Source organism: Camelina sativa, chromosome 14 (assembly GCF_030686135.1).
Source record: "Camelina sativa cultivar CO46 ecotype springtype chromosome 14, ASM3068613v1".
Classification (NCBI taxonomy): Eukaryota; Viridiplantae; Streptophyta; class Magnoliopsida; order Brassicales; family Brassicaceae; genus Camelina; species Camelina sativa.
Genome location: NC_141893.1, coordinates 25,328,403 through 25,352,800, shown reverse-complemented (window position 1 = coordinate 25,352,800; position 24,398 = coordinate 25,328,403). Strand labels below are relative to the sequence as shown.

Here is a 24,398-nt window from a genome sequence, read left to right as displayed (position 1 = left end):
AAATATTTTAATCAATAAAATGAAAAAAAATTCTGACATATTTTCCCGCCAAAAAAAATTTGAATAAAAATTCCCGCAAAAAAAAATTGACAAGACTTCTATAAGGTTTTTATAAGGTTTTTAAATAAAGCCTTATAAAACCTAGTAAAAACTTTGTAAATGTCTTATAAAAAACCTTTTAAAAACATTTTAAAAACTTTTTAAACGCCTTTTAATGATCTCACGGTTGATGGTCTTGAAGATAACGGCTGGTGAAATGGCTTGAAGATTGTGGAGAACATTGTTTCTCTGCTTCCAAATAGCATAGACAGTGGCATGATAGACAATTTTCCTGAGCACTGATGGTGAGGAAACCGTGCTAAGCTTGATTCAGGAGAGTAAACTTTCCCAGTTCTTAAACTGACCTGGAACTAGGCTTAATCTGGTCTGCACCGAGTTCCAAATAGATGCGCTGAAGCCACATGTGGGAAGGAGATGGTCTCTTGTCTCTGCATTTGTTGCGCATAAACAACAAAGCGAGAAAACCTGCAAACCCCAGGAAATCATTCATGAACGAGTAGGAAGTCTGTTCCGATGAAAGACCCACATGTGGAAAGAGTTTCTTGGGGTAGCTCCTTTAAACCAAATCACAGGAAACCAGTCTTTTTCAGGTTCCATCTGCCTTAGGGCTTCCCACGTCCTTGAAAAAGAAAAACCGTTGCAGTTAAAATTGTTAACAACCCAACCATAAGAGTCTTCAAGGTCAGAATGCAGAGGGGAAGCTATTGTAGTGAGGTAGATGTGAAGATCAAGGGCTTGCTGAGATCTGGGGGAAGGCAGTCTCCAGGATGTTTCTCCGATGGCATCAGCTACAGTGGCTGCAATCGGGATTCTAATGTTTCTAGGAACTTCATCTCCCAAAAAATTTATCAGATGACCAAAAGAATTCCAAGAGCCATACCAGAAACTAGCAGTTAACCCGTTTCCAATTGAGCATTTCAAAAACCTCTCTGCAATCGGTCGAAGACGTAAAATGCATCTCTAGTTCCAAGTATCATGTATGCTTTCTTTAATAGACTAAAATTCTGCAATAGAGCTGTTTACTGAGCATGGGAAATAGTGGTACATGTGCCAATTAACCCAGAGGGAATGACTATTTGAGAATAGCAACCAAATGAACTGGACATTTAAAGTTATGTTCCAGTCGGAGAGTATCTGAGACCAAGGCTGCCTTCTTCCTTTGGCAGGCAGACCTGAGGCCAAGCCACTTTTGCTTGGTAACTATTTTCAATACCTCCAGACCAAAGGAATCGTGAGCACAAAGACTCTATTTCTTTGATACAGCCTTTTGGCAGCCTGATTCCCTTTAGAGCTGATAGAATGAAGTCCTTTCTAACAAAGTCAAAAGATTTTCTCAGATCAACTTTAAGCATGCCTCGAGAATCTATGTTTTTTCTTTTATAACCATGGACTATCTCTGTGGCAAGCAAAACATTTTTCGAAAGGTTTCTCCCTTTGATAAAAGCATATTGGCAAGGTGATATGACATCTAGGAGTAATACCTTGAGCCTGTTTGCAAACAGTTTTGAGATGACCTTGTAAAGAGAATTCAGGCAGGATATAGGTCTGAATTCTGATGGTTTTGAGGCATTAGGGATCTTTGGGATCAAAACCAGCGAAGTTGCATTCCATTGAAAAGCTTTCCTGAATTGAAAAATTCTTTTACTGTCCAGATAACCTCACCACCAACAATACTCCAACAGCTAATAAAGAATTCTGCTGGGTAGCCATTTGGGCCACTGGATTTATTCCTTGGAAGAGAGCAAAAATCCTCTTTAATCTCTTCCAAGGATAAAGGCTTTGCCATCTGGTTTTGTTGATCAATAGAGCATCTGAAATCAAAGAGGTTTGTGGTGTCTTCCTGAGTGAAAGAGGGAGGTGAGACTGCATTACCTAGGAGATCTAAGAAGTAATCCGCACAAATGTCTTGGATGCCGTGAGGAGAATCAATTTTTTCTCTATTCTCGTTCTCTAGAAAATGAATGTGGTTTATCGCTTTTCTCAAGTTAACCATCTTGTGAAAGTAAGCAGAGTTACCATCTCGCAGCCAAGATATACCACCTCTCTGGCTTATAAACTTTTCCTCAACAATGATCAGAAACTGCCCAATTTTCTCACCTTCGATAAGGATTTCAGCATTTAACGGTGAGGTATTGGGCAGTAGAGTGTTCTGGTGCTGAATCACTATCTTGTTTGCTTCTTTGACTCTCAACTCGATACCCGAATAATTTGCTCTACTGAAATCCCAAATAAGTTTGTTTAGAGCTCTCAACTTTAGTGAGATTCAGAACATCTCAAAACCCTAAAAATTGAAAGAGAACCAATTTTGACAGATGAGATGGATAAAACCTTGGTCTTGGAGTAGGAAGGTAAGTAGCTTGAAGGGCGTCTTCTGCCTTTGACGATCAATAAATAGAGTGATAGATGAACAAGCAAGATCCTGGAAATCAGGCTCCCCAAAATAAGCATAGGAGGATGGAAAATGTACTGCCCAGATATCGTTAACTAGAGCTCTGTCTAGCTTTTTTGCGATTGGATCCTGTTTCCTCTTGTTCCACCAAGTATAAGAGCATTCTCTGAACGTAAGATCTTGGAGGGATGCATTATGAAGGCAATCCCTAAATACTGAAGTTTCTCAATCCACCGAGAAACTATCAGACTTAGAATGCTCACTAGGGTTAAGAGTTTGATTGAAATCACCAATAACTGACCAGGGTTTCCCTTGAAGAGCTGGATTCGAAGACAAGTTGAAGATTTCATCCCAAAGAGCGATTCTTTCCACCTCCTCGTTTGAAGCGTAGAAAAAAGAAACTATCATAGGAACAACTGAGCTAGGTAGAGTAACCTGACATGTTACCATTTAGAGAGATTTTGGTACAATGGAAACTTTGACACTAGGGTGCCAAATGACCCAAATATTACCCAAAGCCAAAAACCATAATTCTCCTCATACAACCAACATGGCAATAATCTATTGATGAACTTGCCTCACTTGTACAGTTGTACATGAGTCTCGATCAGGCTACCAAAAAGAGGCTTATTTCTTCGACGCCATTTCTTAAATCCGGTACGATGGGATAACTTATTAAAGCCTCAGACATTCCAACAAAAAATATCTATACATATAAAAATTAGTTGATTCTGAGGCCCTTGCCTCGTTCACGCTTACGTTGCCTAGTCAACACCACTGTTTTGAACTGAAAATCATCATGTTCCATCTCGCTATTCGCATAAGACTCACTACCATGATAACCACTAGAAGAGACATCCGACGAATCTGCATCTGCACCAGAGATGCCTGCTGAGATACTTGCATCACCTGAACCGCTGCAATCACCCACTGACTTTGGACCATTAAGAACTGACGTTGATGAAGACAACACACCTGTTTCTTTTAACAAAGCTTGAGTCTTATCTGAAACCGCTGGTGGAGGAATATCATCACAAGGTTTGACCTGTTTACCCTGATAAGATAATATCTTTTTCTTCTTCTTGTTTTTGGGGTACACTTCCACCGTGTGTGCAGTTGAGTTACAGTCTGAACAAGAGACAGGGGCCATCTTGCAGCGCTTAACGCTATGGCCTATCTCATTATAGTGCCCACAGGACTTGAGACAAGAACCCTTTTTATTTCTTCGGACTAAAATTTGACGTTCACTGCCTGTGGCAATGGTTTGCGAGGGTCAATAACAGTGAAAAACTTTGCCACCTCTAGGTTTGTTTTATTTGCTGTCGAGGGATGGAGGCATTTTGGATCTCCAACAAGGCCTCCAATGTACTCCAACCCATCATTGTTGAAGAATAGCAGGGGAACATCCCGCATTTTGAGCCAAATTGGGGCAGACGAAAAATTCCGGCATATTTGGAATGAAACCTGGTTTCCAATTTGCAACGAACATTGTCTGACCGTCTATGCTCCAAAGCCTTTGGTTTAGGACTCTAGACCGTGTTTGGGAATTCGGAATCCTGAAAATAAACGCATTTCCTTCAAGTTTTGAGACTGAGATGTCCCAAAACTTATTGCTCCAAATTTCGTTGACAATGGTGTGAATTGTACCATGAGATGGCGGATCAGAGTAGAATTGACGGATTATGAAAGAATCCTAAGACTTCTCATGCTTCTCGATGACATAATTTGGAATCTCTAAGCAAAGTTCCATCGAGGATAAAGTGAACAGCTTTTCCCTTTTTTGAGAGGATTCTTGTAGAACATTTGAATATCTTGAGCCATTCATCGTCTCCTGCTTTGCTGACTCTTGAAACAGGGTCATCTAATTTCTTAGCTTTCGCAGAGTTTTTTTGAGATTCTGAGAATTCTAGGACGGTTGTGCTTGCAACTTTCGCAGAGGTTGGGCCGGTAAGTTCTTTTGATGGAAGCTCGACCTCAATTGTTGTTTTCTCGGATGGTATTGGGGGTAATGGCTCTACAACACCCGCTTTCGCGTCTTCTGAATTCAGATCTGGAACAAAGGTTGCGCAAACTGAGGTTTCAATGGATGAGTCTGAAGACGGCGCTTCAGTTGTGGCATTAGGTTGTAAAGGAGAGGACTTAGTCATCAAACACTGGTCGAATCAGAAGAAGATGGAGATTTCGTGCCCTTTGAGAGCTTGGACGGGGAAATCCATCTCGGGGGTTTCTTTTTGGTGGTCTTATTCTTCCCCATATGGCGGGGAGGGCCTGAAGAAAGGGACGGCGGAGGATTCCACCGTCGTGAGAGGCGACAGATGCGGTTGGAAAAAACAGTTACTTAACGCTCTAGAGAGAGAGAGAAAAAAAAATAATAATCTCTTATAGTAAAAAAGAAAAAAACCAATTTTAAATTTCTTCCCTAATATATATTGATAAAAGTAAAGAGATTATATTTTATACCTACACAAATTTAAATTTGTATACATTCACATGAATAATAGCAATAATTCTATTATAAAACATCAATGATTGTTATTTTACTAACCAAGTTCTGTTTTCTGAATTTTTTTCAAATAACCTCTTCTAGTTGGCTTCTACTCAAACAAACAACAAGACATTCTAATCGTATGAGAAGATCTATAAGATAAGGTTGTTCAAGACATTTTTAAAATACCTAATTGTAGAAAATACATTCTACCAAAAAAAAGATGGCGTCTTAATTACTTCACCGGGAGATCGTACTATCGGATGCCATCATCTAGCGGCTCTGGAAGAGAGTAGCAGCGTGGAGTCCATGAACCCTAATTTTTGATGGACTTGTGTTTGTTATTTAATTTGGGCTCTTGTATTGGCTTGGCCCATTATTTATTGGTTTGTAATTGTAATTTTTGAAGGTCCATTATCATAAATTCGATCTAATTGAGTTCGAATAAATCGAATTAGAAAAAAAAAATCAGTTTATTTTGGAATTGACTTTAATTCTAATAACCGACCTGAATAACCCGATTACCGAATAATCCAAACCGAACTTTGATTCGGGTCAATTCGGCAGAATTTATAGAAAACCGAAAATTTGAAAAATCGAATAACCCAAACCGAATAACCCGAAATAACCGAATGCTCATGCCTAATGTGTTTAATAGATATCTAACCGACCATTAATGCAATTATTCTGGTATGCTCCTAAATTGTTCCAAAATTTAAAATATTGAATTGATGAAACCACTATTATTTCATAAATCCAAACAAAAAAATATGTGTTATAAACATTGTATCAAAGAAATGTATTTATAAACATAACCTCTCACATACGTGCGGGTCCGAATCTTATTTTCTCTTATTTTTTCTAACACAAGAAATGACGAAAAAGGCTAAACAAAACCCTAAACATTGACACTCCTCTTTTATAATAGATCCTAGGATTCCCTAAACCCAAACCAAGCTAAATGGATTTGAATCCTTTTATATTATACTTTCAAATCCATTCTAATTTATTTAAAATATAATGTAGATTTTGAAATCCAAAAACAAATCAGTAAATAAATAACATAGAATTTTAATAAGTATTTATAAATTATATAACTAATAACACATAATTTTAATATTTATTTTAAAATTAATAATTGAATAATACATAACGTTTTATTGGAATTTCAAACCCAATAACCTCTCTTCGTGCTGGCTAAAACGCTTAAACCTGCAACGACTTCGTTTGAAGTCAAGACATTGACCAGATGATGGACAGACTGTTTACCACTAGACCATTAAACATTTACGAAAATGATGCCCCAAAAACCGTAAATAAATATTGTTTTATGAGCTTTAGCTCCGGGCCAGGCCTGCCTCTCTTACTCTTACAGTCTTACTGAATACAACTTTTGATTGTGTCCATTGAGACACTCCCATCTTGTTGCGTTCATCAACACCGTCCGAAATTGAGCTTGGAGCGTTACATTTTTACTTTTTAATAGTTTTTATACTGATCTGGTATTCTGGTTTACGAACCAATTTTTAATTTTATTATATAAGTGTCCAAAAAACAAAGTATTTGTAAACTTATATGAAATATGAGGTTTGTAATTTTAGAGTGATTTAAACAAACAAACCAAAGTGTCCGCACATGTATGTTCCAACTGCTCCGACGAGCTCATGGACTTTGCATGCCGTCTTCTTTCTACTTCTCGCGTCTCGTAGACCGCTCTTTGCTCTCAAAGTGTCCGACTTTAGCCAGAGTCGCCCATGCCCAGCTCCTCAAAGTTGGATTCATACCCAATACTTTTTGGGGAAATCGCTGTCTTCAACTCTACTTCAAATCCGGATCTGTCGTCGATGCTTTTCAACTGTTGGACGATATTCCTGATAAGAACACTATATCCTGGAACGTTTCCCTGAAGGGTTTGTTAAAAAATGGTTATCTAAACTATGCACTTGACCTGTTCGATGAAATGCATGAACGAGATGTTGTTAGCTGGAACACAATGATTTCAGGGTTGGCTTCTTGTGGGTTTCCGGAATATGGGATGAGGGTTTTCTTGGATATGCAGAGTTGGGTTATCCGACCAACTGAGTTCACGTTTTCGATTCTGGCTTCTCTAGTTTCTTGTGTTAGCCATGGGGAGCAGATTCATGGTAATGCTATTTGCAGTGGCGTGAGTAAGTCTAATTTGGTGGTGTGGAATTCATTCATGGATATGTATAGAAGAATAGGCGTTTTTGATTATGCTTTATCAGTGTTTTTAACTATGGAAGATAGAGATGTTATCTCGTGGAACTGTTTGATTTTGTGTTGTTCTGATTCTGGTAACAAAGAAGTGGCTTTGGATCAGTTTGGTCTGATGAGAGAAATGGGGAATCGACCGGACGAATACACAGTTTCAACGGTTGTGTCTATTTGCTCGGATTTGCGAGATTTGTGCAAGGGTAAGCAGGCTATTGCTCTTTGCATCAAGATGGGGGTTTTATCTAACACCATTGTTTTAGGAGCTGGGATTGACATGTTTTCCAAATGCAACAGATTGGATGATTCGGTTAAGCTTTTCAGAGAGTTGGGGAAATGGGATTCAGTGTTGTGCAACTCCATGATCGGTAGCTATTCGTGGCATGGTTTTGGAGAAGATGCTCTGAGGCTCTTTATTGTTGCCATGAGACAGAGCATTAGGCCCGATAAGTTCACGCTCAGTAGTGTTTTGAGCTCGATGAATGCTGTGATGCTAGATCACGGAGCACAAGTTCATTCTTTGGTTATCAAGTTGGGGTTTGATCAGGACACGGCAGTAGCCACCTCACTCATGGAGATGTACTTTAAAACCGGTTTAGTTGATTCAGCAATGAGAGTGTTTGCCACAACAGATGGAAAAGATCTGATCTTTTGGAACACAGTGATAATGGGCTTGGAGAGAAACAGCAAAGCAGCTGAGTCTCTTGCTGTTTTCAATCAATTGCTGATGAACCAAGGTCTGAAACCGGATAGAGTGACTTTAATGGGTATCTTGGTAGCTTGTTGTTATGCTGGCTTTGTTAATGAAGGAATTCAGATATTCTCTTCAATGGTAAAGACTTATGGAGTTAATCCCGGAAACGAGCATTATGCCAGTATAATCGAATTGCTTTGCAGAGCAGGTATGATCAGTGAAGCAAAGGACATTGCCGACAAGATACCTTTTGAACCAAGCTCTCATATCTGGGAACCGATTCTCTGTGCATCTCTGGATCTTGGAGACACGAGACTCGCTGAGACTGTGGCGAAAACAATGTTAGAATCTGAACCAAAGTCATCGTTTCCATATCTGGTTCTGATCAAGTTATACGAGATGACATGGCGCTGGGAAAATTCAGTGAAGATAAGATACGCCATGAATGAACAAAAGATCAAATCGGCTCAAGGATCGAGTAAGATCGGTATAAAGAGCAGCGTGTACAGCTTCGAGGGTGACCAGTTGCAAATTCATGGAGGTCATGATACTTGCGCAGTCTTGGACTTATTGTCTTGGGACTCTGTTGATCAGAAAATTCATTGGTCTGCATATCATTTTCACTAACAAGGTAACATTTAGTAGTAAGTGATTTTTTCATCTACTTTAACCTCAGGGATCAGGCTGTATCCATTAATCATGGAATATTTCAATATTTTTTCCACGATATGGAAAAGTTAAATATACTGCACAGCACATCGATGTATTGAAATATCAATTTGATTATAAGAAAAAAATTGTTGTCAATCTTGTTAAGGGTCTCTATGACTATCACTTTCTTTTTCTAGGACAAGTTGAATTCTGTAGAGTCGCGTCGTATGTTCTTGTTTTGTTTTATTTCAATTTCTTGATTTAGTAGTTGATGTTGTTTAGGTGTTTATGATATTAGAAATTTTGAAAATTTTCCGATGTTAACATTTTTAATTTTTGTCTAGTTCTAGTGTTCTAGGACTCAGTTGTTATCGGACTCGCAATCAAATATCAAACTTCTTCGTCATTGGATGTAAAAAAATCTTTCTGCAACTCTCTAATCTCATCCAGACTCATATAAGTTCTTGTTGTAAATAATTATTATTCATGACCAGAGTTACGGTTGATTCGATTTATTCGAAATATTCTTGGTTTAAAGCGGATTAGTTTGAGGATGAGTAAGTAGTACACACATTTAGCGAATTTCAAAGAAACAGTTAGCTTGGCCTAAACTAAGAATATTGCTGAATTCTCGCCTTCTCGGGATTCATTTTTGCAAAGCTTTTCGTACACACTAGTTGTAGATTTTTACAACTCTTAAAAAACCTAATAACAACATATCACATCCAAATTCTAAATAACTTGTTAACGTGTAATTTAGATTTTGTAGAGTTTTATAACTTTGTGCTGTTGTTTTAATTTGTAACTTTGTCTAGATTAAGCAAATGCTTCCTACTTTTTTGAGGTCAAGTGCCCATCATCAGCCTATTGGATATATCTGAGCGGAGAGTTGCGAATCTTGGTTCGAAGAAAAGCGATGAGTCAGGATGAAAGAACGAAAAATGTTTTGGCGAACGGAAACATCGGTCCGACTAATAAGTGAAAACGCGGCCGTCAATTTTTTACTCTAGTAGTAAATAAATCCCAACCATTAATTTTTGAGATATTTGGCAAAATGATACATTTTTCAAACATAATTAGAAAAAAAGATACATTCACTATTTATAATTAGAAAAAACCACAATTATCACTGTTTGTCTATTTTCTCAGCCTTTTTTGTCATTCAGCAATCTTCTTAATTACATTTATGCCATTGTACCTCCTTTTTCTTTCCATTTCTTGATTTTTCAAATAATTATTAATGTAATTTTTTTAGAAAACTTTTTAAATACAAAAAATCTATATTTTTTTCTTTACAATTTGATATAAATATTGTTTAATAGTTTTTAAATTTATCATATATATCTTTTGTATCCGTACACATTTTTAATTGTACAGATGTTATACACATTATTAAGTGTACAGATGTCGGTACACATTATTAAGTGTACAGATGTCAGTACACATTATTAAGTGTATAGATGAAATTTTTACAAAACTATTGCAGTACAAACATCTAGAAGCCAAAGAATTAAACAAATTACATCTGTACTCTTAATAATGTGTACAAACATCTGTACACTTAATAAAGTGTACGGTATACAAAATTTGTAAAAAATATTTAACATTATCTAATAAAATCATCAAAACAAAATGCATATTAAATTACAAATAAAAAAAACATAGATTTTTATATATGTTTAAAATTTTAAAACATAAATTTTAATTAGCCAGCATTTTTGTTTTAGATTGTTGGGAGCATATAATAAAAAGGAAAAAAAAATTAAAAAAAAAAAAGAAAAAATAAAATCAAACCCACTCCCTTTCTCTCTCCTATTTCTCGACTTTCTCCCTCTCTCACTCTCTTCTTTCTTCCCAAAACTATTGAGCATGATCTTTTAGTAATGTTCTTCCTTCTTCTGGGTCCCATTCAGAATTATATCTCTACCACCCTCTATCTCACAACACCCTCTTTTCTCTATTATAAATAGCGTATGTATGTTTTTGACAATTAAATTTGAAAAACATACTAAAATGCTAACAAACCCTTAATTTTTTCCTATATAAAGTGACGCAAACACACCCTAAAAAAGTTTTGCTATTAGCCTATTACCCATATATAAATGTATGTTTACATGTTTGATATCTTGTTTTGCATGTTTTACAAGTTTTACCTAGTTTGTTTTTCTTGCTATTTCTTTATATAGTATACATCACCAAAAATATTAATACTTTGTGTTACAACTGTTAAAAAAATTTAACATACCCATAATCTGACAACTCAAACAATAATTTTAATGCAACATAACCTCAAAAGATTCGAAAGCATTTGCTTAATCTAGAATAAGTTACAGTTTAAAAACAAAACCACAAACTCATAAAACTCTATTATTAGATATGGTAACGACGAAATAGAGAACAATAGAATATATTGTTGTACATTAAGCCAATATCAGATGAGTAGTTAAGTTTTACAACCTAAAAATGTCAACATTAGTTAAGTAAGTCGTTTCAGAAGGTAATTATAATTAGTTATGAGACAGAATGCTGATATATATAAGAGAACATTCATTTGCAAAATATATTCAAGAAAACAAATAACTGTGAGACTTCGATCTCTTCTGAATTTTTTCCCTGCCGGTGAGAAAGATGAGCTCTGGGGTCTCATGGTGGGTTTTTTGGGTAATGAGTGTTGTGGTGATTCTTAACGTGGAGTATAATATTGTGGAAGGTGGAGCCTTTGAAGAGACTAAGGTATATTCGTGAAAAATCTCTTAATTACTTAATAATGGAAAAAGACAACTTTTTGGGTAAAGGAATGATGAATGTGCATTACTAATACTTATATATATATAGGTCCACATAGTATACCTTGGAGAAAAGGAGCATAATGATCCTGAGCTTGTAACGGCCTCGCATCTCAGCATGTTAGAATCCCTACTTGGAAGGTACCAACAAATCCTATTTAGATAAGTACAACAATATGTTGTTGAAAATAAAACAAACACAATAACGGGTTGTCGATATATCGTTACAGCAAAAAGGACGCTAGTGAGTCCATTGTCCATAGTTATCGTCATGGTTTCTCCGGATTTGCTGCCCATCTTACAGATGCCCAAGCGAAAAAAATCTCAGGTGTGTACATATGTATAAGTATACTATTTATAGAGATATACTAAAAGCAAATTAGATAAGAGTGAACTAATTAAAGATTTAATCTTCATAATTATGAATAGAGCATCCAAATGTAGTTCAAGTAACGCCCAATACTTACTATGAGCTGCAAACAACAAGGACATTTGATTATTTGGGGCTTTCTCATAGTACACCTAAAGGACTTCTTCGTGATGCTAAGATAGGCGAAGACATCATCATTGGTGTCTTGGACTCAGGTACGTTTGATATTAATTTTCCCTAGAGATTTCTCCAAAGAAAAGATAGTTTGACACAACTTGTACGTGTGTTCGTAGGTGTTTGGCCAGAGTCAGAGTCATTCAATGACAAAGGCTTAGGGCCAATCCCACAACGTTGGAAAGGGATGTGCGTAGACGGTGAAGATTTTGACTCGAAGAAACATTGCAACAGGAAGTTGATAGGAGCGAGGTATTACATGGAAAGCCTATTCCGAAAGAACAAAACAGATAGCAGAATACCGGACACGGAGTACATGTCCGCAAGGGAAGTATTGCCTCACGGTACCCATGTGGCCTCGACAGCCGGGGGATCCTTCGTTTCAAATGTGAGTGTAAATGGGTTTGGAGTGGGCACAATAAGAGGCGGAGCTCCTGGTGCTCGTATCGCTGTCTACAAAGTGTGTTGGCAAAGAGAAGACGGAAGTTGCGCGAGCGCAGAAATAATCAAAGCAATGGACGATGCCATAGCAGATGGGGTGGACTTGATAACAATATCAATAGGCAGACCTAACCCTACGCTGACTGAACTTGATTTATATAATCAAATCTCGTATGGAGCATTCCATGCAGTCGCCAATGGCATTCCAGTGCTCAGTGCCGGTGGTAACTATGGGCCTGATGATTATTCAGTCCAGAACATAGCTCCATGGATCATTACAGTGGCTGCCACTAGTCTAGACCGGTGGTATTCCACACCTTTGACACTAGGCAACAACATGACCTTAATGGTAAACCAAACCAAACCAACAAAATTAAACTAGTGTATGTATATATAATTGATTCTCTTTTGACATCAAAATATATGTGACTTTTCTAAATTCTTTTACTATGTAGGCACGGAGCGCGTACAAGGGTAAGGAGATCGAAGCAGAACTAATGTTCGTGTATAGTGCAAACGAGATGACGAGTGCGGCAAAGGGAAAAGTGGTGCTAGCTTTCCCGACTGAAAGTGAATTGACGGATTACGTTACTAACCTTTCAACTGTGCAAACAGAGGGTCTAATCTTTGCCACCAAAAGAGAGGACGATTTGAAAGTCTCTGAAGGTATCGCCATGATCACGGTCGACTATGAACAAGGATCTACCATGTTCAAGTACATAAGAACCACTAGGTAATTTTATAACGAGTACTTAATTCGACCTCTCTTCTTATTATTTGTATGTTATTGAGTATATGTATATTTTTTATATTTTTCTTAATTGCAGTTCGCCCACCATAAAAATAAGCTCTGCAGTCGCGCTTAATGGACCACTTGTAGCCACTAAGGTAGCTGAGTTCTCAGGAAGAGGACCCAATCCCGTATCTCCATATGTTCTCAAGGTAACAACTTAATATATGTTTTCCATATAATGATAATAACTAGTAATGATCACACAGTCACAAATAATAAACATAAGTCCAATTCTAGCAATATTTATTTTCTCATCACATATAGCAACATTATATTTTTGCAGCCCGATATAGCAGCTCCAGGTGTAGGCATAGTGGCTGCAAGTACCCCAGAAAAAATGGGTGCCGAGGAAGGATTCTATGCTGAGTCGGGAACTTCAATGGCAACACCTGTGGTCGCTGGTTTAGTTGCGCTACTTAGAGCTGTGCATCCTGACTGGTCTCCGGCCGCGCTTAAGTCAGCTCTCGTCACTACAGGTAATCTAAGAATTCGTTAGTTGTATTTTCTAGTTCAAGAATTACAAATTTGAAGGTCAATAGTGACAATATTAATACGTACCAAATTAAAATATTTATTCAAAATATGTAGTGATCTAATTAACTTACTCATTCTTAATTGGTTAAGCTTCCAAAACGGATCTCTACGGAGAACCTATATTTTCGGAAGGACTAACACGAAAACTAGCCGATCCTTTTGACTTCGGAGGAGGATTAGTTAGCCCAAACAAAGCAGCCGACCCGGGTCTTGTCTATGACGCAGGTGCAGAAGACTATAGACTTTTTTTATGTGCTTCTAATTATGATGAGATGCACATCACAAAAATATCAAGAACAAATACGTTATATCGATGTCCGAGTCCAAGGCCTTCTATGCTTGATCTCAATTTGCCTTCCATCACCATTCCATTCCTTAAGGAAGATGTGACTCTCACGAGAACCGTCACCAACGTTGGACCCGTTGACTCCGTCTATAAACTCATCGTCGAGCCTCCATTGGGTGTCAAAATCTCTGTCACACCCAACACATTGTTATTTAACTCAAATGTCAAGAAACTCAGCTTCAAGGTTACTGTCTCCACAACTCACAAATCCAATTCGATTTATTATTTTGGGAGCTTGACTTGGACTGATGGCTCTCACAACGTCACTATCCCATTATCTGTCAGAACTCAAATGTTGATGTATTTCAGCTATTGATTTTTCATTTTGTTTTCCAATATCATATTGTCTTATTAACCCAAAGTTGTGTGTGTGATAAAATTCTATATATATATAATTAGGGAGTTTGCTCTCTCCATTTAGACATAAAAGAATATATATAATAAGTTTGAAAAATTAATAGTTTTTTATTAGTTCTAAACCAGTTGGAATAAAAGAATTAAATTTAATTATAGATAGTGCAAAACTGTAAAATGTGTTACTCAAAACAGAAATATTTATTTTTAAACGAAAATATATATAATTTACAACGTAACCTAAAATATATGATTTTTTAAAAAACTAATAAAATCACGTATACTTAGTGATAAATCCAACAAGGAATTTCTGAAGAACCAATTTCATTTTTTTGCTAAGTAACGCTATTTTACAATGTTCTTGAATTCATGATTTTTTTTCTTTTTAATTGACTTAATAGCATACATAAAGTTGTCCTGAATCTATCATACGCGAAAATATCTTGGATCTGAATATTCTACATTTCTCAATAAATTTAAGAATATATATTATTTAATATTCCTACTCCTCTTTTTGTCTCGTGAACACGGAAGATTCAACAAGTTTTTAAATAGTTCAATAGCATCGTCTACGTCGTTACTTGGCGCTGAAGCTAAAACAATAAAGTATATACAGTACTTACTTTCTAGATAAACCAATCTTAGCAAACTATTAATTAAAAGAAGTGACATATCCTTTTGACTTTATTAATGTTACACTTTGCAAAACGTTGTTTCTTGATTAATTTTCAACTCATAACTGTAATGGTTCGACACTTTTGGAAGTCGGAGATCAGTCATTATCAGAGTCTAAAGTCTCACATCAATTGAGATAAAGATTTTTGAACAATATACAAAAGATATAGCAATCTTTCTCTTTTGAGCTAGCTTTTCGGATTAGTTAGATTACATACCTAATATGGTATCAGAGCCCATAGTTAAGTCACATTTCTAATATAGTATCAGAACTTAAAGTTGGCCTAGCAAACAAAATTTCCACAAAAAAATATTTTTCACCTATGAGGCTCATATAAGTGACATGTTTTGTTGTGTCTTATCTTATTTCCGAGATGTTGGGCCTGCACTGTTTTTCGTTTGACTGTTTCCTACCTACATCTCTAGAAGGGCTTATTAGAGTCCAAAGTCTCACATCGATTAGGATAAAGATCTTTGGACAATATAGAAAGGATATAACAATCCTTCTCTTTTTAGCTAGCTTTTGGGATTAGGTAGGCCACATTATTAATATGATATCATAGCACATAGGTCAGACCATACTCCTAATAGTCACAATTAATAGACACAACGATGTCAAAGAGAAAGAGGCAATCCAAAATCTTGAAATAGAAAAGAGAAAGCCCATTGATGAAAAGTTGGGAATGAAAATGTTGCGAAAAAACACAAAAACGAACACGGTCCCAACTAAATTTTTAATCGTAGAGTGAATTTATTTAATTTAAGTTAAACCACTTGGACTAAATAATGAAAGAAATCAAAAAATCTTTTCACTAGATTAATGTTATAAACTTATATTATTCTTTTGTCTAACTTTGTTTTCAATGTTTCCATTTGGAAAATATATTGAAAAATCTTTTGGATTACAAAATCGATTCGGTCTAACAACAAATCAATAAATTAGTTAACTTTTACTGTATATATTTTATAAATATAAAACAAAAAAAATTATAGGTAAGGAGATGACACTTATCATACATTAATAAAAAAGAATCTAAATCTAATTTAAACTAAGCGACAAACATTAATTAGATAACCATCTTATATAATATGAGAAGATTTTTATTAACTTATGCTAAGGAGATGACACTTCGCTTACTATATTTCTGACACCTGTATTTTTTTGGACCTAATTAACTACATGTTCATAAAACCCAAAAAAAAAAATCAACATTTCCTTTCTCATTTCTTTAATCAGAAACATATGCACGCTGCAGTCCCAAGAATCTAGAGCCACCTTAAATCAGTCTGTGGTTGGTTTCATCTTGGAACTATACTAACATTAAATCAAATTTATAGGTTTGAATTCTTGGGTTTAATTTCATTGTCTGAATCTTTTATAATTTTCACAGGGACAAGCGGAATCAAATTTAAGTAAGGTAGTGAAATGATATTATTTAAGTAAATTAGTTTGAATTTTTCAAAAAAATGTTTATATAAAATTAAATTTTTGAGCTTACTTTATGGAAAATTACGTAAGATTGTGAGATGGTTTTTATCTAATTCTATAATTATTTTGTTCGATTCACACTTATTATTTCAAACGTCATGGTATTTTTGAACTACATAAAATTTATAAGTTCTCATATTAGGAATTTCAGAATAAATTATGAACAATTATTTATTGATTTGAAATGATACCATCATTTTATGCATTGTCTTATATCTAGGGGTGTCAAAATGGTTAACCCTACTCAATTCAACTCATTATCCAATGAGTTAAAAGTTAAATGAGTTTATGAGTTGACTCAACTCATTTAACAATTGGGATGGATCAACCTATGAATCCACTACAATATAAATTAATTAATTTTTAATATAAAATAATTATAATTAAATACAATATAAACTATTAATATTTAATATAAAATTATAAGATGATGATGACATCATGTTGTTGACTATGATATATATATCTATATAGATGTTGATATGATGATGGTGATGTTAATATGGTTATGAAAGTATGATGATAATGATGATAGTATGACAATGTTGATGACGATGATAGTTACATGACGGTAGTATGATGATGATGATAGTATGATGATGTTTATATGAAGATGGTAGGATGATGATGACGATAGTATGATGATGTTGATATGATGATGGTAGGATGACGATGATGATGATAGTATGATGATGTTGGTATTATGATGATGATGATAGTATGATGATGTTGGTATTATGATGATGATGATAGTATGATGATATTGATATGATGATGGTAGAATGATGATGATGATGTTGGTATTATGATGATGATGTTGATAATATTTGGTTGATAATGAAGAAATTGATGGGTTAGTGGTTGACTCATAAACCATTATAACTAAATTCATTTGACCCATGAACTCATTTAATCATCAACATATTTAATCCATCAACTCATTAGGGTCAATATTTTAAACTCATTAGGGTTCATGAGTTGAGTTGAATTGAGTTGACTCATTAATCTTGACCCATTTTGACACCCCTACTTGAGACATGTACAACTCGCAAGTGGCCACAATCAGTTCGTAATGGGTAAGGTTCCTAGCTATCTTGTAAACACCTTTGAAATCATCGTAAAATGTCTGAAGACACCTAAGATGGAGTTCAGGTGAGATACGCCTGGTACGGATGCTTTGAGCTCCATCATCAACCAAAAGGTCTGTCGGATCCTAGAGGAAATTCATAAAACATCCAATAAATAATTGAACTAGAACCACAATCTCAAACTCAAACAGAGTCACAAATTTTATCTCTTTTAGAAAAATAAAATGGGAAACATTCTACCTCCATTAAATGATCCTCATCGTCGAGAACACGGCGGCTGTGTTTGAGGATCAAAGCTCTAACCTTCGTGTACTTGATGTGCTGCTGCATATGAAATACATCACGGTTTACCATCGTTTCCGGGATTCCTAACAAGACAGACAGAAAAGAAAGGGAAATAGCGGTGAGAATAAAGAGAATAAAAAAAAAAACAGACTCGGAGAAGAAGGATACGATGATGAAAACTAGAACTTGGTATTCTTTAGATCCAAAATTCTAAACTCGAAGAATAACAATCACAAAAAGACAGTCAAGACAAGGCAGATATAAAGATAGACATAGATCGATACAAAGAGAATCAGAAACTTTACCTTTACCAACGCAGATAGATAGACAATGATCACTACAACGAAGAGGGCCGAAAATTTCTATCAGATAGACAAAGATGGATATGCGGCTAGGGTTCTTTTTGGGAGAGGCAGAGGTGCTGGAATATCATTATGTTTTATCTTTATATTTTAACTCTATTTTATGGAAGAGAGCCTAACTAGTAAGCCCAACTGCTATTTTTTTTTGTATCCTCTTTCCTCACTTACAAATATGGGTTTAAATTTATTTTCTGTATTAATTTTTTTTTATCAAATTAACTAATAAATTTATCAAAGAAAAATTATAAGCAAATGTATTGAACTTGATATTTTAAGAGATTTTGGAGTACTTTTAAATCATCTGTTATGTAACTGGTGATTTTTAAAAATCACCTGAAATTCTATGTTATTAAATGTAAAATTTTATAAAAATCATTTACAAACTCTTGTTACTCAATCAATAATTTATAAAGCTCACCTCAAATCTACTGTTATTTTTTTTTAAATCTATAGAATGTGATTCTAGGAAACTTTTCTAAAATTTTAGTTCAAAAATATGTCTTCTAAAATCATACATGCGAAGGTGATCATTATCTTCCTGGATCATGTCAGCTCGAGATTAAAAAAAAAAAACACAAACCTCAAAAGTGACAACTTGTTGGTCCTGAAGACAAGCACAAGTAGGAATACATGCTGGAACATTTTGAGATACAACAGGCACTTCCCTGTCTTTACTGTTTTTAAACGAAACACTAGGAAATGCAGCTTTCCTATGCTCAACAGAACAGTCAAACCGGAAAACTCCCTGCTCCAAAATCGGCTCAAAAACCATATCAGTCGAACCCATCTCGACAGTTTCAGAGCTATCTCCACTTAGAGTCATCCTAACTAAAGATTTTTTCTGGTTCTAAAATGGGTTTGGGCAGAAACTTCTGTTAGTGGATCATTATCGTCACACATAAAAGGTTTCACGGAATTCCTGTTACACCCTCACTGAACAGTCAACGACGATGTGACATTGGACACAAAACTCCTCTACCCAGGTCCGATACTCATGTCCCCCTATCAGTCTCAACCCTATCGCTACCCTATAATTTTGTTTTAGCTGGTTTGGCACCCCATGCTAGGAGATTATTGATTTATCTAGGTTGGATTGAGGGTTATTATGTCGAGGTTTTTTAAATGGTTTGACAAGGTACGGCATTATGACCACACCTCTAAGGAGAGTTGGTTACCGTTGCATCATCAACCATCTATCTTTGTATCCCTAGAACCATGCGCCCACCTTTGTCAACATCATCTACTTCAGGGATACTTCTCTTACACTGGAAAAATTAAAGTTAGGATTAAGCATGGTATAGATTATTCTTTCATCTGCTAATCTAGGTGGCATATCTATTGGTTGGGTATTTCATAACCTTTATCAACATCAGTTTCATAGTGTGTATCAAAAGTTCACCGAAACCCCTAAACATTACCATTACCATTTGTTTCTTGGTACTAACCTAGTGTTTCTTATAATGTCTCAAGCCAAAGCCGACTACAAGCTTTGTGTGAGACTCTTTAACCTCCATGGCTATGAGCTTCATGTGAGGGAGGACTCACCTGCTATATTACGACTTTGCTTGCATCTTACTAGTCTTAACCCTAGAACAACCTTATCTCTCTATCCCTTTCAACCGCCATTAGTGTGTAAGCTCGGGTTTTCTCTTCTTCAACAATGCAATCTCGGCTACAAGCTTTGTGTGGGACTCCTTAACCTCCATGGCCAATGGCTTCATGCGAGGGAGGACCCACCTGCTCTGTTACGATATTGCATTTACCTCTTACGAGTCTTGGTAGCTTCACCATCTGTGAGAAGATTTGTGCTAGAATCTGTAGCAATCCTTGATCAATTGGTCTTGAACTTTCTTCTCTTGGCGAGAACCCTATCCCTCAGTTCCCTATCGTACCTCTTTTCTCAAAGCTCTGATGCATATTTTGTAAGAGCCATTGTTGATCACTTGCTGATCAAGGAAGTTGCGGAGCATGTTTTCAAAGGCACTTCCATCATTATCCCAATAGATCTTTCAAGCCTTGCTAGCCTCCCAAAGACTTGCACCTCCTTGGAAAACTCATGGAACCAGTTTCTATCTATGTTTTGTAATCTTGTTAACCTTTTAAGTTTCCCTTTGATGAATTCTCTTCTTTGATGCTTTAAGCTTCTTCTTTGATGCTTTAAGCTTAATGAAAATTTGTTTGACAAAAAAAAAAAAAAAAAGACTTCTTCGACACCAATTGCAATTTTTTTTGCAACTCTCTCTCTCTACCTTTATTCTGGAAAAATCTTTAAAAAATTTGTTGATGTATAATAAATCCCACTAGTTACCGATTTGTTGGGAAATACAACTTTTTCTTGGATTATCCATGATCATGTGATAGGCTAAGCTGGATTCGATTTTTTTACTTTCAGGAGCTCAGCTGTTATCTAGTCTTTCTTTCATGGCGGAACAGAGCTGCTGATCCGTTCACACTCCCTATTCTCAATTTCACTCACCCGTCAGATCATATCTCTACAGGTAGAAGATGGAGTTCGAGAAGATCAAGGTGGCCAAATCCCGTTGTTGAAATGGATGGTAAGTGTTCCAATAGTTCAACTAACTCAAACAAATCACGTTGTTATTCTCATTGATTGATTTACTATAGATCGGAGTACATATGTGTTCTGCTCTCTTCAGGGAATGTATAGTATAGTATCGAGTGTGTGTTTGTTTGTTTACATAATATAATGTTGTAGTTTTTGAAAATTCAGAAGTTTTAGACCCTTTCTTGATTCTCTCAAGAGACGAAATGACTCGAGTTATCTGGAAATTCATCATAGACAAGGTAAATTGTCTTCTATCTTGATTCTTGAGCGAAGCTTCAAATCGTTTTGTAATTAATCTCTTGAGAATCCTCACAGCTTATTTTTTCCTTTATCCTTAAAATTTCTTAGGTACTTTTGATTTGCAAAATCTATTTCTTTAGATGTTAAAAAACCAAAAAAAAAAAAAACTGCAGATTTAATTCACGTTTTGATGAAATCGGTGTTAATAGGAGGAAATGGTATTGAATATGAAACAAGACCAGTTACTATAGCAAATGGTCATAATCTTTTGGACGATCAAATTGTTTATGAACCATGTACCTATTATTGGTGTCTTTGTTGTTGTGAAATAATTGTTTTTGTTGGGATTTTAAGAAGCTTGGAAAAAGTTATAGTGTATTCCAAAGAGACAAAAGCTATGATCTTTTTGAAAGTATTTTACCTTTGAAAAGCCAATATGTATTAAAGTTAATCACAGTGCATGAATAGAAACTATGTAAATTTGTCTTCAAAGCCAATTGATATAAGTTATATCTACCCACTATTTTCCTCATTTTTTATTTTTTTTTATATTACTTCTCATTTTTAACTTATTATTTTGAAACAGTTGCAAATTTATGATCATTAGTATTTGATTTCAATCATTTTTGTCTCTTAAAGACTCAAACATTCTATAAAGTTTAGTTTTTTAAAAACAACCTATTACCATACAAACACATCCTCTTTCGGACTATTGTGAAAACTAAAACATTTACTTTCTATTTTATCCTCGATTCAATCTCTAACGAACAACAAAACACCGGTAACAATAATATCATTGTTCGGATCATCCGTTTTTGGGAAGTTCCTAACATTAGAAGAAATATTATCTTACTAAGTCTTGAATATTTTTCCCACAAATGTAAATTATTTTAACTATTGTTCATCTTTTGATGATTTATGCAATCATTTTAAAATATTTATAAAAGAAAATAAATAATTTCATGTGTATTTGATTTTAAAAGAATTTGAATATATAATGATATTTGGCGTTAGATTCTTAGAGTAAGAGTTAAAATAAACTTTACTATATTATATCATCTAGTAATAAAGTAAAGTTTTCTTTTGGAAAGCTCCCTCTCTTCTTTCACAAGTGTCAGTTTGTGTCATTTGATTTTTAGTGTAACAAATTTATTCAATTGAATTTACATGATAAAATTTTTGCTTAACAAATAAATTGATGATTAAATAGTTTAAGAATATAAGATCATAATATGTGGGTTTGTATAGGATAATGTCGAGTAATAATTGGCTGTTTTATTTCCAAACTTTAATATAAATAATTCACATGATCTTGATATTACATTATTGTATTTCATTTTCAATCCATTTAAAATAAACTAAAGTATATTTTAATATATAATTTCTAAATAACTAAATGAGAATTGAATATACTTTTATTTTGATAAAGAGATAACTGTATATATTTCTGTTTAAAGAGAGAAGTGAATATAAATTTAAATTCATGATTTGATTAGCTAAGATGCCCGTTCATAGATCTATATTTATATTATATAACTCTTGAATATATATTTAAGACAATAGACAATTTTAGTTAGTAATTCACAATAATGTATTTTTATAAACCTGACACATTTTTTATTAACTTTTCTATTCCATCTCATCAATCCCATATTTTGTACTAACTCTCATTTTTGTAAATTTCATAATATTTATAATAATGCAGTGAATGATTAATAATAGTATTTAGAAATATTATATATATAAGAAAATATATTAATATGTAATGACTACATATCTATAACTCTCACATAGTTTATGTGACTCCTATAACAATGAAATACTCCCTTTGTTTTAATTAACTTATCGTTTTAGGTTTTCAATAGAAATTTTTGGTGAATATTTCAGTTTTATCTCAGCTGTTTAAAATTTTTGACCAATGAAATATTTATAAAATATATTAATAAAAGGTAAAACTGACAATTTAATAGTTTTTTAATTTTTGTGAGAAAACCTTAAACAACAAGTAAAAAGCCATAAAAGGTATAATTACATTTATCTAATTGATATAAAGATTAGTGCATTTATTACCTAATTAAATAATAAAATTTTCATATGCTCTTAATTATAATTTCTTTTATAAATAAAAAGATACATATTTTACTAACACTCATATCTCAAATCTTACGTAATATTTTTATTTAATTAATATTATTTTAATTAATAATCTCTAAAATTACAAAAAACAATGTAAACTAAATCAGCACAGACTACTAGTAAGCATCGAAGTGGTATAAGAATACATATTGATGTCAGTATGTCACTCATGGAACCGAACTTATCAAAGTGATTGTGTTGTTTGATTGAGACCAGAATTTGATAGTATTATAGAGGATAAAACCTTTATTTTTTATATGGCTGGTAATTGGTATTAACCTTGTAACCTATGTTTAATCTATAAAATGGAATATGAACAATAAAATGAAAATTTCCGAATATAACCGATTCGATATAAAACTCTCAAGTGAACGAAAAAGGAATATACTGGTCCGGCTCCCCCAATATGGGTCGGTTCTAATAACATTGGTTGCTTTTTCAACATTATTCAATTGATTTGCCATGTACACGACTCCAAAACATTGGTCTTTCAAATATCAATATAGAAAGAGAAAACAAAGAACCAAACAAATCACGACCCTCCATTGAGAATCTTTTCTTCCTTAGCCAACAAGTCCTTTTTAGTTTTTACGTTTTTATTTTATTTTATTTTTATCTTTTCTTTGAATAAGACCGACCAGTCTCCTTTGTTGTATTGTATGTACATCAATTTCACATACATGTCAGCTTCCACTTATTTTCCTTGCGTGTAATAATTTACATATCATTTATGACACATATCTCCTTTCTAATTACAACACGTACATACATGCCAGTTGTCTTGTTGTCTAGCGTCTTGCCCATATTAGGCTACGCTTAATCAGGCTAGTTAAGCTTTTTTCCTAACTACAAACCTCCTTCTTTAGTAGACAGTCTACTGTAGACTAGTCTATACTACAAAAGATCAAAAAAGCTAATACGTATACCATTATATTACTTGAATATGTAACGTGAATTAGCATATTTTAGCATCCATTTTCAAATAGCGCAAACAGTTTCTTTTCATAAATGATATACTATTGAGGTGTGAGCTAAATTTTGTAACCAAAGATAAATTGATAATTTTTGGAAACCCTCCGAACCCCTATATTCATCATAATTTAGTACAAAAACAAAATCATAATATATCTGCACGCTGCCAACCTAATTTTGTACGTCATTCATTGTTAATTTGCATACATAGATTAATAGAAAATTAATTAACTTCCTAATGTATATAGAGAGATACATTAACCACATTGTTTAGTT

The 24,398-nt window shown here is 34.4% G+C and overlaps 3 protein-coding genes across 4 annotated transcripts; 2 read left to right on the top strand and 1 right to left on the bottom strand.

Annotated features, from left to right (window-relative positions):
- Window positions 1–546: 546 nt before the first annotated feature.
- On the bottom strand, window positions 547–3,599 carry LOC147928594 (uncharacterized). The gene is made up of 5 exons (XM_087486207.1): window positions 3,209–3,599; window positions 2,751–2,850; window positions 1,653–2,276; window positions 1,233–1,548; window positions 547–1,020 (listed from the first exon to the last, which is right to left on the bottom strand). Exons 1-5 carry the CDS (start codon window positions 3,597–3,599, stop codon window positions 547–549), a joined length of 1,905 nt encoding a protein of 634 aa, XP_087342333.1.
- A 2,706-nt stretch (window positions 3,600–6,305) lies between these two features.
- Window positions 6,306–8,667, top strand: LOC104743863 (pentatricopeptide repeat-containing protein At1g43980, mitochondrial). Of its 2 annotated transcripts, XM_087483366.1 has the most exons (2): window positions 6,306–7,369; window positions 7,464–8,667. In XM_087483366.1, the coding sequence occupies exon 2, from the start codon at window positions 7,528–7,530 to the stop codon at window positions 8,485–8,487; it is 960 nt and encodes a 319-aa protein (XP_087339492.1). In that variant the 5' UTR covers window positions 6,306–7,369; window positions 7,464–7,527; the 3' UTR covers window positions 8,488–8,667. The 2 variants fall into 2 exon arrangements, with proteins under 2 accessions (XP_087339492.1, XP_010463201.2); XM_010464899.3 differs by having other exon boundaries at window positions 6,306–8,667.
- Window positions 8,668–11,071: 2,404 nt separating this feature from the next.
- Window positions 11,072–14,409, top strand: LOC104743862 (subtilisin-like protease SBT3.11). The gene is made up of 9 exons (XM_010464898.3): window positions 11,072–11,244; window positions 11,347–11,438; window positions 11,528–11,625; window positions 11,727–11,882; window positions 11,961–12,631; window positions 12,738–13,015; window positions 13,110–13,224; window positions 13,359–13,551; window positions 13,700–14,409. The coding sequence occupies exons 1-9, from the start codon at window positions 11,140–11,142 to the stop codon at window positions 14,269–14,271; spliced, it is 2,280 nt and encodes a 759-aa protein (XP_010463200.2). The 5' UTR covers window positions 11,072–11,139; the 3' UTR covers window positions 14,272–14,409.
- Window positions 14,410–24,398: the final 9,989 nt, after the last annotated feature.